The 14,440-nt window shown below is 41.1% G+C and overlaps 1 protein-coding gene across 2 annotated transcripts in view; it reads left to right on the forward strand.

The window, feature by feature from the left end:
* The window catches only part of Dclre1c (DNA cross-link repair 1C), a 50,273-nt gene that overhangs the window by 20,097 nt on the left and 15,736 nt on the right, over positions 1-14,440 (forward strand). The window contains exons 10-14 of one of the 2 annotated variants that reach the window (XM_051205898.1): positions 1,527-1,663; positions 2,172-2,226; positions 4,617-4,705; positions 6,279-6,373; positions 8,879-9,745. In XM_051205898.1, the coding sequence (XP_051061855.1) occupies positions 1,527-1,663; positions 2,172-2,226; positions 4,617-4,705; positions 6,279-6,373; positions 8,879-9,745 (1,243 nt within the window). Of the gene's footprint in view, positions 1-1,526; positions 1,664-2,171; positions 2,227-4,616; positions 4,706-6,278; positions 6,374-8,878; positions 9,819-14,440 lie in introns of those variants that run through there. The other variant, XM_051205897.1, reaches the window with a different exon arrangement.

Here is a 14,440-nt window from a genome sequence, read left to right on the forward strand (position 1 = left end):
ATGGGTAGAAATATTAATGTGGAGGCCAGTTTGATCCTGTGTCCAGCTTATAATTTAAGCAAATATGTTCACAGTGTGTTGCTGTTTGTTTCTGAGACTCAAAACATGTGTATGTTTGTAAACTATATTTTTCTTCTACTCGTTTAACACCATAGTGTTGTAAGCCCAAGGAAGTACCTGAGCATCTTTGCTGCTCACTGCCAAATTTTCTTTATAATTCTACAATGGACACTTGAGTTACCAAATGCCAGGCTGCTGTTTTCAATTTGCCTTTGACATTATTTTTTTCCTTTGATAATAAGTCTTTTTTCCATATAGATGTATATATATGCATATATATAATGTATTTTTAATTACATTTACTCTTAATGTCCTGTGTTCCTCCTATTCCCTCTGATTTCCATCCCCTTCTTAGCTAGTGTCTTTGACAATTTATTTAAACAACTGAATTAGTTAGCTTTAAATAGAACTGTGTCTGATCACAATTTTCCCCTAAAATTTGAACTGTGCCAGCATAGAGCACTCAGTGACATGTGTTTGTATGTAGAACACTGTTGTAATAGTAGCATTGCTCCATCTCCCCCAAACCCTTAAGGATAGACAGTACATAAAAATCCATTTTCTCATCAACAACATGTAATGTTCTCATAGAAGTCTTTGTAAGAGGGCTATACACCAGAAGAGCTGGAGACAGCTCCATGCTTAAGAGCTCTTGTTTATCTCTCAAAGGACCTGAGTTTGGTTCCCAGCTCACAACTGCCTATAAATCCAACTCCAGGGACCTAATACCCTCTTCTGGCTTCCTTGGGTACCTCTTGGAGATGTATGTATGTATGTATGTACACATGTATGTACACCACACACACACACACACACATATATATATTTATTTATTTCTCAATAAGAGAGCTGCATATTGCAGACTATTCCTGGTGATAAGTAGGCTACCTATTCTAGTGCACATGCATTTGTTTAATCATACATAGCTACATATTCAGTAGACTCTTGGATGGTTAAAAGAAAGTAGGTAATAAGTGGGAGGTCTCACATTGATTCAGGCTATTGTGGCATAGGCTAGGTTCAAACTTTCCATCCTCCTGCTTCTGTTTTCCAAGTCATCATGTGGCAACTTACCCAGCCCAAAGAGTAGCTTGCTTTTGATTTTCGTTTTTGGGAGTTTTTACTGTAGACAGGTCTGGGCTGCTATAGTCCAGGTGGGGCTCGAACTCATCTTCCAGCGGTGTGCCACTCACTAAGCCTGAGAGTTCACTTGGTACCAACCTATTCTCCAGCAGTTTCTTTCCCTTCCCTCATACTAAGGACATTGAAGCACCAGGCCAGGTGTTCTGTAGAGAATTTCTCAGTTTGGAATAACCTGCTCCCTTCCTTGTGTGTTCATTTCTTTCATGACCAAAAACTCACCTGCAAGTGCTTTTGAACGCCAGTCTACAAACAGCTTTGTTGAAAATATGTAACTAGAATTTAAAACAAATGTCTTTCTTCTGGTTTGTTTGTTTTGTTTTCAGGCAGAAGAGTATTTTCAATGGAATAAATTACCCTGTGGGATTACTTCCAAAAGTAAAACCATGCTCCACACAATCAGCATCAAGCCGTCCACCATGTGGTTTGGAGAGAGGACCAGAAAAACAAACGTGATAGTGAGGTAAGGAATCAGTGCCCCGTGTCTTCAGAAACTCGGGGGTGAAATGTTGAATTTAATGTAGTTGAAACTCAGATCTGCAGGGGCCCAAGGAGAGGATGTTCTAACTGTGGGAATTATCTTTTTCATCTAAAAATTTTTTAAAACGAAGGGATGTTTTTTCCAGACTATGACAGTATATCCAGGGACTTCCACAGTGAGGGATAAGATGGCTGGACTCTGAAGGCCTCTGAGGGCTGTGCTGTGCATCACAGACTGGAGTTGGAAAGAAGGGCAGCACACGGGACAGTGGAGGCGCCTCCACAGTGGCCTGATACTGTAGCACCCATCTCAATTTGGGCCATTTAGAATATCTACAGCAGGTTGCCATGTCTGAAGAAGCTGACTCCTGTCCTAAGAAGCAGTTCCTCATAGCCACATGGCTTCACACCCAAACAGCCTAAGTGGGAGCTCAACCCTGTGACACCACTTAGCTTTGCTAAGTGTCCTTTTGTGTTCTGCTTCCCCGTAGGACGGGAGAGAGTTCATACCGAGCTTGTTTTTCTTTTCACTCCTCCTACAGTGAGGTAAGAGGACCCATGAGCTCCTAACTATTGGTGACTGCCCACGGCCTTTGCGGTTGATCACCATGGGGCTTCATGTGTGTGGGGTGTACATATACACGTGCTTATATATGTATGGGGGGTGTCGATGTGCATATTAGTGGAGGCCAGAAGACAGCTTCAGGTATATCCTCAGGAAGGCCATCATGCTGTCTGTTGTAACAAGGTCTCTCATTGGCTTGGAGCTCAGCAATTAGGTGAGGTGGTTTGGCTTTTCACAAGGATGCTCCTATGTGCTTCTCCAGCACTGGGATTACAAGTGTGTGCCACTATAGCCAGCATCTTTACATGGTTCTAGGAATCAAACTCAGATCCTCATACGTGCAAGGCAGGCACTTCAGGGACAAGTAGTGTTTTTCGTGTGCATGCCTTCCTAAGACATACAACAGTTGTTCATGAAAAGTGCCTAAAGAATGGGTGTTCTTTAGGTTAAAGGAGCCATTTTCATAGTCCCTGGAAATCCCCAAGGCTCTGTGTCCTCATTTGGTCATTAGAGTTAGATGCTGACTGCTTTGTGCCCCAGTCATCTGTCTCCTAGAGGGAAATCACGTCTTTGCTTTGTTGATACCAACTTTGTTCTGAATAATAGCAGTAGATGTTTCACCAGTTACAGGTTCTAGCCAGAGGGTACTGGAGGCAGTGTTTTACAGGTGGTATCCTGGTTCTACTGTAAATGAAGAGTCTGAGCCTTAGACTTACTTAGATCACAGCTTACCAAGATCTGATAAGTGAGGTTTGCCTGGGTTGTAGAACTCTGAAGAGGAATAGTGACAGAATTCCTATTTATTTAGCATTCTCAACATGCCCTCCCCCAAATCAACATACTTATGAATGTTTTAAAGTTTTAAACTATAATTGTTTAGAATCGTTAGGAAGGGAATTAGTATGTGTAGTCTTTCAAGTCACTCATACAAAAAGGGTCTTGGGCCTGGAACACTTCCAGTTTTATGTCCCCATCAGAGTACATACAACCTGCATTGGCTAGCAGCCTTGCTTGGGAAGCCCCTCCCATTTCAGTCTTGTGTGTGCTCCCTGTCCCTATCCGCCTTTGTGTAAACAGCTTTCAGACACTGCATCTAGCATCTCAGACTTTATGGTAAGGGGTCCTTTCTCTGGCTCTAGAGAAATGTGCATAGAGGCAGGTTGTCCTGTGTTGGCTGCTAGCAGAGACCTGCAGGCCTTGGGCCACCAGTGGTCACTACTGGACTCGCTCTTCCTCTGGATCCCTTAAGTGTTTTTACATCCAGGCTTGACTGCATGCTTACTTTAGTGACTGCAATCTGAGACATAATAAACAGAAGAGTTTGATTTTCCCAGGTTGGTAACCACAAGAATAGGCATTAGAACAAATCCAGTAATCTCCAAGATGCAGTTGCCTGGGTGATGATTATTATACATGGCAAGAGGTGTACTTACAAGACCTTGTTTTCTTGTGTCTAGTATGGTGAATACTCAGCTATATTCAAACTCACATGGTAGAAGGTTTGTCAAATGTAGGTAAATGGCCTTGAACAAAGAAGTGAATGTCGTGTTATAAAAAGACACAGTCTTTAGATCCCATTAATCAAGAACTCAAGCTCTTTCTGTGGAGCACAACCTGAACAAAGTATAAATATGTGTTCCCAGACCCCATGTAGCCCAGCTCAGGGAGGGTTTAGGGAGTGAGGCCAAGGCATTGCATGTGTCTTTTGCTTGGCAGGTCCCCTGGTGGCCCCTGCATGCAGCCAGCACTGAAGCAGGCTCATGAGGAAGCTCTGCTGCTCTTTCCCATACCTGTCTTTTCTGACACCCTCATTTTTTCAAATTAATATTTTAGTTAGCATACAAAATAATGAACATTATTTTGTTCATGTCATCATGACATTTTCATACAAATATATCTTCCTACTTCATTCATATTTGCCTGTCACTGCCCTCTCTTTTCTTTCCTCTCCCTCCTCACTGGTCCCCTTCCTCTCCCCAAAAGTCCCCCATCCATCTTCATTATATATTGTTTTAAATCTAGTTCCCACAAATGAAAGAAAACAGACTATAGACTGCTTCTTCTGACCCTCACTCCCCACAGTTCCTCTCCTGCTGTCCTGTCGCATGTCTGTACACATATCATGTAAGTGTGTATCTGTAGAAGCCCCACATATGATACAAAATGTGGTTTGCCTGAGTTTGGCTTACTTTGCATGACACAGTGATCTCTAGTTTTATCTATTCGCCTGCAAATGACATAATTTGTTCCTTATGGCTGGGTAATACCCCAATGTGTCTGTGTGTCACCTCTTCATTTCTTCCCCTGTGAATAGACTAACACCTTAATTTTCCATCATAGACATAGTTGATGTATTTTATATTACCTCCAGATAAAAGATTTTTTGAGCTACATCTGTCCGGTGAATGCATATCCAAATGTCATTCCAATAGGCCTCACCGTGGACAAGGTCATGGACGTGTGAGTAGTTTTTGTTTGTAGGGCTTCTGTTTGTGTTGCTATTGGTTCTGGCTGGGAGATGGGAAAGCTATGCCTGACAACTTACAGATAGAGAACCCATTTCTGTTGTAACTTCCCCCTTTATTTCTATTTCTTCCTGTCATTTTTAGTGGGCAGAATGTGCAGGTAATGTCAGTTTGTCCTATGTGGAACCTGTTCACAAATTACTTACAATGTGCATTTGGCTAGATCACTTCAAAACCAATCTTAACCAGCAAATCAACAGATTAGGAATATGTTGTGGGATACTCAATCATACTGTGAACCCCAAGTTTCCATTTGCATGAATTAATTAAAAACATCCTTGGGTCAGGCTGAGTTAGCAACTAGCTGACAGAAAGTAATCATAGAGACTAATAGGGAGTCTGGTTATCTTGGTAATGAGGTGATTTGTGTCTGGACACCGCTGTTTTAGTAAATGTGTGAGTTCCAAGCCAGAAAGCATGGTAGTGCAAAGAAAGCAACATGCTGGCCAGCAAGGCAAGAGTTAAGAACTTGATCCTGATGGCTGAGATTTAAGATTGTCTTGTAGATTTAAATGGGAACATACTTAGAATCATTTGGAGTGCTTGTTGAAATGTATATTCTCCTATCTTGCATTTCTGTTGGGCGATCTATTGTAGGTGGGTGGGTGGAGAGTGACCCTCACTTGGCAAGTTACCTAAAGAGGAAGCATGAAATGGCCCCAGAGAGAGGCAGTGACAGCCGATTATGGAGGCATCACATGGATTGGAGCCAGGGAATTTCACAGACCTGAGATGAAGGTGACAAGTGGAAACAAGTCTGGCTCTAGTCAGGTTTGGGAGCTTCATGGCTGTCCAACTGCTGTGCTGGCTCTAATCCTCAAGGGTCTGGCACTCTGACAGAAGGAAAGCAGGTAGTGTAGCCCTCAGTGAGGATGGACCCCCAAGAAAGCAGCTAGTGTAGCCCTCAGTCAGGATGGACTGCCCCCCCCTCAGAAAGTAGGTAGTGTAGCCCTCAGTCAGGATGGACTGCCCCCCCCCTCAGAAAGTAGGTAGTGTAGCCCTCAGTGAGGTTGGATCCCCAGGAAAGCAGGTAATCCTCAGTGAAGATAGACCCCCAGGACAGTAGGTAGTATAGCCCTCGGTGAGGATGGACCCTTCAGATCTCATTTCTGTGTTCTAGCTTTCTGCCTGTGGCTCTGAAATCACATCAGATTTGTGGGATTCTTGCGTGCCAATAGACAGGAAGAACCTGTCCTCTACTTTCTGGATGCTGGGTGTCAATGGGTTACTTAATCCTCTTTCTTTCCTGGCACTGTTTCCTACACTCTAAGAGCAAAGATTCAAGCTTGGCTTTAATCTGCTAAGGCAGTTCCCTCTGCACATGATCGGTACCAACTATGTAGTCTTTTAAGTGCTTCCCTTCCATTGGCCAGTGTATTAAGTTGTAGGAGCTTCATTAAACATTGCTCACATGATCTCCCTACACCTTTGTTCTGAGTGCTATCAGTGATGTTTATGCTTCAGCAGCTTTCACAAAAGGAAAATTCAAATAATCTGATTTATGTCAGTTTAAAGCCTCTATGCCGATCTTCCCAAAGTACTGAACCAAGGTACAAGCCGCTTGGAAAACTGAAGAGAACTAGAACAATTCATCTAGACTCAGGTAAGAATAGTTCTGGTCTACCCAAAATACACCCTGTGACCGGTGTAGGCTGGAAGGAGGGCTGTGTGGGACCCTGGAGCGTTTTTTTGCTAGGATCTTAGTAGATGCTAAAGAGCCTTGGCTGCATTTGGTTCTCATCAGACCAAGCAGGGATGTTATATGAACAGTTCTTCTCCACTAGTTCCTACCTTCTTATATTGCTATTACACTTTATAGTTGAGAACAGATAAGCTCTGACTAGAAACGAAAACTTCAGGGCTGGAGAGATGGCTCAGTGGTTAAGAGCACTGGCTGTTCTCCCAGAGGTCCTGAGTTCAATTTCCAGAAACCATATAGAGGCTCACAATCATCCATGAAATCTGGTGCCCTCTTCTGACCTTCAGGCACACATGCAGGCAGAATACTGTGTATAGAATAAATAATCTTAAAAAAAAAAAAAAGTTAAAAAAAAAACTTATAGCAGCTATGCTTGGTGGTTAAGACTTCAGATTTTTATCCTTCAGTGGAGTGCCGTAAGTGATTCTTGCTATTTATTGAACACTTATATAGGGAAAGCCTTAATCTACACATAGTACAGCTAAACCTGTAAAGGAACTTCCAAGTGATGTCAGTGTGACTTTGCCAAAGAGAACACTGGAATTTGGACAATCTAGAACACCCCCCTCCCAGTCTAACAGGAAGTGATAGGGCACTGTTTTTATAGTTCTGGAGGCTGGAAATCCAAAATCAAGACTGCCGAGGTAGTTTTCAATGAGGCTTTTTTCATGGTTTGTAGTTGGCCACCATCTTGTGCTTACAGGGCCCTCCCTTCATGCATGTTAACAGTGGAAAGAGCCCTTGAGAGCTGGAGGCCTCTGGTGTTTTCTGAAGACACCACACATGTAAGATCAGGGTCCTACCTAATGACTCCATTTCCTTTTTTAGAGGCACACTGGAATTGGTAGTCTTCTCTGTCTTAAAAGGAAGTCTGTTTCTTTTATGCACCTACCAAGTTCATTGTTTAATGTGTACTGGTGTTTTCCCTGCATGTGTGCCTGTATGAGGATGTCAGATCCCCTGGAACTGGAGTTACAGTTCTGAGCTGCCATGTGGGAGCTGGGAATTGAACCAGGACCTCTGGAACAGTAGTAGACTGAGCTCTTAACCAGTGAGCCACCTCTCCAGCCCCCTCAAGTTCACATCTTCAAAAAAATTTTTATATGGATTGATACCGTTATAAATTAACACTCATTTCCATTTATCACTTTCCCTTTTCCCATGTTTTTAATCTTTGGTTCTGCCTTTTGTAGACTCTGTACATTTATCATTTCTTGTGTGTATTATAGTGATAATTTTCTTGTATTTGAACAGGTATTGTTATTTAAGCAATTTAGTGGAAATCTACTAGACATTTTAAAATGTATTTTATAAATATGTCACTGGTTTTATTAAGTGGGTTTTAAAATCACTTTCCCTCCTTTTCCCTTCTCCAGCCCCTCCCATATTCCCTCAAGTTTATAGCCTTTTATTATTTTACACACAACACACACACACACACACACGTATGTGCACAAACAAAGAAATACAACTTACTGTTTTGTTGTATGTATGGTTTCAGTGATAACAACTTTGCACTAAGGGGCTTCTCCCTGGAGAGGCTAATTTCCCTCTCCCAGAAGTCAGACACCTTTTGTCTGAGGGTGGAACCCTGCAAAACCTCCCCCTTTCCACATCAATATTGATTGATATTGCCATTGTTCTGTCTTGTTTATACAGCCATTTCTCGGAGAGACTGTGTCACAGCAGACTGCTTGGTATTTGGGGTATTTTGGCTCATTTATAGTCTTTCAGTTCCCTCTTCCACAATATTACCTGAGCCATAGATACAGGCGCGAAGATGTAGACACATTTGCTGGGGCTGTGCTCTCCATGATCTGTTGGTTTCTGCATTGTGTCCAGTTGTGCTTTTTTGCTATGGTCTCCATTTGCTCTAAAGAGAGGCTTATTTGCTGAGGAGCAGTAGCTCATGCACAAAAAGGCCTAGAGCAGAGGGTGTAGAACTAGACTTGTGGGTTTACAGATCATTTTCTACAAGGTTGTTGACCAGACCTTTATATCCCATAGTTCTTAAAATGCTTTGTGGATTTTCCATGGGTACAAGCATTAAACCTGTATCCACATTAGTTGGCTCACAAAACTGCCTTTAACTCCAGCTCCAGGGATCACACTGCTGGCCTTCTCAGGCACTTCATTCATGGGCACACACACACACACACACACACACACACACACACACACACACACACACACACAGAAAACAAAATCCTTTAAGAAGGAAAAAAGGTCACCCTGTGAGTCTCGTGGTCATTCACATTTGAGAAGTACAGACTTATATTCTCTTTTTTTCATTTCTCTTTGAGACTGGCACCTGTGTTTAATACAATTCCAAGATTTAAAACTGATAAATGCTACAACTCCCAACTTTCCCTTGTTTTGTACATACCATGACTGTTTTGTTTGTTTCAGAGGAGGACGATGACCTCTTTGATGACCCTCTACCAATACCTTTAAGGCACAAAGTTCCGTACCAGCTAACTCTTCACCCTGAGGTATTTTCAATGAAGGCACTGCCACAAGACCAGCCTGAACTGAGACAAAGCCCAGGATGCGGCAAAGCAGATGGTATGCGGAATGTTTCTTTGGCCAACTTTATAGACTGTGAAGAATCCAACAGTGACAGTGAAGAAGAGCTGGAAACCCCGCCTTCAGCACAGCGGGGTCTGGGCCCTGTGACACTCCCCCAGCAAAATGCTGCTGCAGACATGCCACAGTGGGAAGTATTCTTCACAAGAAAAGAGGACTTCACAGAAGAATGTTTGGAAAACTTACCTTCCTCCATAGAGACAGGGGGATCTCAGTCACCAAAGCCTGTCAGTGACTCTGATGGGGAATCCACTCACATCTCTTCCCAGAATTCATCTCAGTCAACACACATAACAGATCAAGGAAGTCAAGGCTGGGACAGCCAGTGTGATACTGTTTTGTTATCTTCCCAAGAGAAAAGTGGTGGGGATAGTACATCTTTGGACAAGGATGCCTATAGGCCAAAGAACAAAGAGGATATTTCTGCTTCTCAAATGGAACAGAATGAATTTTATCCACAAGAGACTTACTGTGACTTGAAAAGCAGAGATGAAGAAGTAAATGGAGCTCCTCATACTGGAGAACCAGACACTGTGAGTGACAGGAAATCCCCACCTGAGGAGGAAACATTACCAACTAGCATACATGCAGATTCACAGAGCTCCTCCGATTTTGAAATCCCCTCAACTCCGGAGGCTGAGCTTCCTAAACCAGAGCGTTTACAGTACTTATATGGAAAACTGGCAACAGGTGAGAGTATAGTTGTTGAAAAAAGAAAATGCTCACTCTTAGATATTTAAGAATAAAACCCTTATTCTAGTAAGGATGGCCAATTTTTTGATGTTGCAACACAATGTCATACATAAGTGCTCTGGGCAACATTCATAGCTGTTGATGTATGTGGTGGTTTGCAGGTGGTTTGCAGGTGGAAGAGCGATGACTAAACAACCTACACAAAGTGACACATCAGTATAATAACAGATCAAAAGAATGGAGTACTAAATGCTCAAATGACCTAAAAGAGAAACAATGTCAAAACTAGTGTTGCACGACATGGTAGAACTAAATCTAATCACATTAAATGCAAACGACATAAAGACAGACTCAGGGAAAAACACAACCCAAACTATGTGCTGTTTACAGAAAATGCCATTCAAGGGATATAAAATCAAAACTAAAAGGACAATGTAACTATATTAGAGAAAGCCAGAGAGGCTATATAATAAGAGCAGATACTACCCTAGGCAAAATATCTAACTCACCAAGATGGAAAGGTAGAGCTGTTACCTAGCTGTATGAAGTCCTAGGTTCAATCCCCAGTACTGCCCTCCACAAGAGACCAGATGATACACAAAGACAAAAACCTTAACATGTTTCTCTTAGAGAAACAGTATATACACAGAAAATCAATAACAAAAAAACTGAGCACCACCAGGCAAGTGGATCTGATAAACAAGAGTATTTTACTTCACAGCAGAATACATCTCTTCAAGTATACAGACCATTCCACCAAGATACACTGTATCCTGAATCATTACAAGCAGTTTAGAAGAACAAAGATGGCTCTATTAGAGTAAACTGATAAGTTTTTGAGGGGTGGGGGTGGCATGGGACAGGACAGGACCTTATTAACCTCAAAAGATGTTTTATCACTTAAAGACTTGGGGGGCAGGGATAGAGATATCTCAGCAGTTTAGAGCATTTGCTGTTTTTGTAGAGGACCTAGGTTTGGTTTCCAGCACCTAAATGGTAGCTCACGTCTACCTGTAACTCCATTCCAAGGGATCCAGGCACACATGTGGTGCATATACATTCAGGCAGGCAAAATAAACATAAAACAAAAATCTTAAAAACCACCAAGCTAGGTAAAGCTGTGTTCTAACTAATCTGGGGGGGGTTGAGACAGGAGGAACTTGAGTTGGAGGTCAAGCCTGGGCAAGTTAACAAGAACTTGTTTCAATAAACTAAAATCTCACCAATACAATGATAAAATTGAAACTATAACAATTAGAATGTAAAGGAAAATACTCAGAATGGCTGTGAACTGTTAAATTGCCTTAAAGTACAATGCTTTTGTATTAATGTATATGGATTTAATAAAGCTTTACACACACCTTCATAAGCACTTTACTACGTGCTTATGAAAAAGGAAAAAGATGTAGACATACCACTTAAAATAAGTTTCAATGGAGCCTCACAATTTGCAAATTAAACTGAATGTTACAGATTATAACTGTGCTACATGGCAATTAGATCAGAGTTACTGGACCCAACCTACTGGGTGATATGACTTAGAATATACATATGTAACTGTGTACATTTGTATATATTCACTAATATTTAAAACAAGTGTTTTGTTTTTGAACTGAGCCATAATCTCAACCCAAGACTTGGTTTTAATAAGATATTTCATGATCCAAGGTAAGCATTGTTCTGAGTGTATCTCTTAACATTTTATAACTTAATGTTCATGTTTTAGGTCCTAAGTCTGGCAGGAGCACTAGCTGGAACCAGTTAAGAGACCTAAAAATAGAGTAGATTTAGATCAATCTACCTGATCAGCTTTTGCACCGTATTTTTGGATACAGAATAACAATAGGAAATATTTACATATGGTGTTTATTCTGTGATAAAACCACTTTATAAAGCTTTACTCCGTGAAGCCACACTTTGAGGTAGGCATGAGACTTAAGGCACAAAGATTAGGTCACATAGCTAGTAAGCAGCAAAGCCAGGACTTGAACACAAGCAACAAGGCTTCTAGAGTCCAAGTTCTTGAACACTATGCTATATGATGGGACCTCTTTATAAACAGCACTAAAACAGGCAGGATTAATTGTAGTGGCTACTTCATTTTTCAAAGGTTATAAGTTAGCAAAGGTTGAAGAGTTTCAAAATGCAATATACATCAAGAAACCTAGTGGCTAGCCATACTGAGGAAAGTCAAATATGCAAAATGAATGCATACACATTATTAGTTAGCTTCAGCTATCAACTTGACAAACCTGGGGTCACCTGGGAAGACAGACGATCAGTTGAGGAACTGTCTCCATCAAATTGGCCTGTGGGATGTCTGTGGAGAATTTTCTTAATTACAAATTGATATAGGAGGGTCCAGCCCACTGTCCCAGTACCATCCCTAGGCAGATAGGCCTGGGCTGTGTAAGAAAGCTGCATATGAGTCTGGAGCAGACCAGTGAGCAGTGTTCTTTCATGGTCCCAGCCTCTGTTCCTGCTTAAGTTCCTGTGAGGACTATTTCCAAGTCCTTGTTACTGAAGCCACTATTCGCTTAGGACATGTGACTTGAAGGTATCAAGCTGGAGATGAACTGACCACCTTTACACAGCCATAAAGAAGTGTGAAATGGTGGGGGGCAAGAAGGTGATGGAATAGTAAACAGAAACAAAGTATGTTACATGTGTGGAACTTAGAATGAAACTTGTATACCTGTGTGTCCTTTTTAAAGGTAAAGATCTCAAGCTGGGCATGGTGACACATGCGTGTAATCCCAGCTTTATAAAGGGAAGGTGAGGATCAATGGTTCAGATAATCCTTAGTTATATAGCAAATTCAAGGTTAGTCTGAGCTATAAGATACTCTACCTCAAGACCTACCCCCACCCAAAAAAATCTTAAAGACCCATTATATTTCTATTAGTAAGGACAAAACAAAGCCACATGTTTATTAAACATAATCTTTTCCTCTTTGTCCTCTCTTTTATCCTGAATAGTAAATAAGACCAAATATCCAATCAAAACACTTGATTTTTTTTTTTTAATCTTATCTTTAAACCTGAGAATACTTCAAATTGAGCTTGGCTCTAGGGGTAAGAGAAAACCAGACCTGAACTGCTTTTATGATTCTCAAAGAAAGGGGCTAAAGAGATGGCGCTGAGATTAAGAGCACTGGCTGCTCTTGCAGAAGACAAGTATAATTCCCAGCAACCACATGTTGGCTCCCCACCATCTATATGAGATCTGGTGCCCTCTTCTGGCCTGCAGACAACATGCAGAACACTGCATTTATAATAAATAAATAAATCTTTTAAAAAATTCTCAAAAACAAAACTACAATTTAAAAAAATATATTTTGTTGACACATCCTGAAAGTTCTGGGTAGTAAACATACAGTGAGGCTTCAAACATGCAAACAGTGTAGCCTATGTATAGCAGCCTTGTGAAGGCAACGTTCTGAGGAACATTGTAGCTTCTCCCAAAGCAGGTAGAGTTCGGAAGATAAAGGGAGTACTGAATTCATTTCATTTTACTTGCAGCATCAGCCGGGCAGAGGCTTAGGAACTAACAGGGCACGAGGAAGGTTGCGCATTTGGAAGGCAACCGGGGGGAAAATTGAGCCCCCAGCAGGTAGAGTTCGGAAGATAAAGGGAGTACTGAATTCATTTCATTTTACTTGAGCTTGATAGTCTATTACAGCCTGGGCAGAGAGCTTAGGGAAGTCTTAATCAGGGCACTGAAGGAAAGGATTTGCTGCATTTTTTCTTTTCACACTGGATACTCTGATTAGGACTCCCAGACCCAGAGAAATGAAAAGGTTAAGTTTTTTCTTTATCGGGTTTTACTACACAGACAAAAATCCCATCTAATCTCCGTAGGTTAATGAAAGTTCAATTAGACATAACTTTGGCCAAATTTACTCTTATCCTATCTAAAAAAAATTTGTATAAAACAATTATCTGTTCAAATAGGTTACTTTTCAAGGGCATGCAGAAAATGCAAAAATAATTAAATCTGGTGGAAAAGAAACGTTTACGCTGCCTGGCAATGACAGTAACATGATGTGAATGACACTGTCATTAGGGCAGGTGCTCTCCAGTGTGTACCTCATTGATGCTGAGCTCACTTCGTACTCATCTACCCTGCCTGGCACTCCAACCCATCCTCTTAGTCACACTGTTATGTCCTTTCAAAGAAGCATAATGGCCAGCCACTATGGACTTCTAGAGAAGATGATTAGAGATTTTTCCCTCAACAGGATTAAAACATTCTTCTACGAATTTCTGGTTCAGACATACACTCTTTGTAATGGTATCTATTGCTTCAAAGTGAGATCAAGCCGAAAGAAGCGTTCACATTTACTTTTATACCTAAAATATATCATTAAGATGCCAATGTTTTAATGTAAAAGTAGAAAATATAGTAAAAAAAAAAAAATTCAGTGCTGCTTAATTGTCTCCAATACAAGATCAGTAAGTATTAAGCAGGAACAATAGAGTAAAAAAAAATAAAATCTGTACATTTGCCCAAACTGAATTATCTGTTTGAGTAATGGTAAAAGGTTTCATATTAATAACCATTGCCTCACTGCTCTTCAAACACTAAAGGGGACACTTGTCTATTAAGATTTCTTAAATAAGTGTATGGTGATTTGTAAATGGTTACATATTAAATATGGATCGTGAACTATCAAATATATTCTGTTTGTGT

The sequence above is a fragment of the Phodopus roborovskii genome, unplaced genomic scaffold, assembly GCF_943737965.1.
Source record: "Phodopus roborovskii unplaced genomic scaffold, PHOROB, whole genome shotgun sequence".
NCBI classification, from domain to species: Eukaryota; Metazoa; Chordata; class Mammalia; order Rodentia; family Cricetidae; genus Phodopus; species Phodopus roborovskii.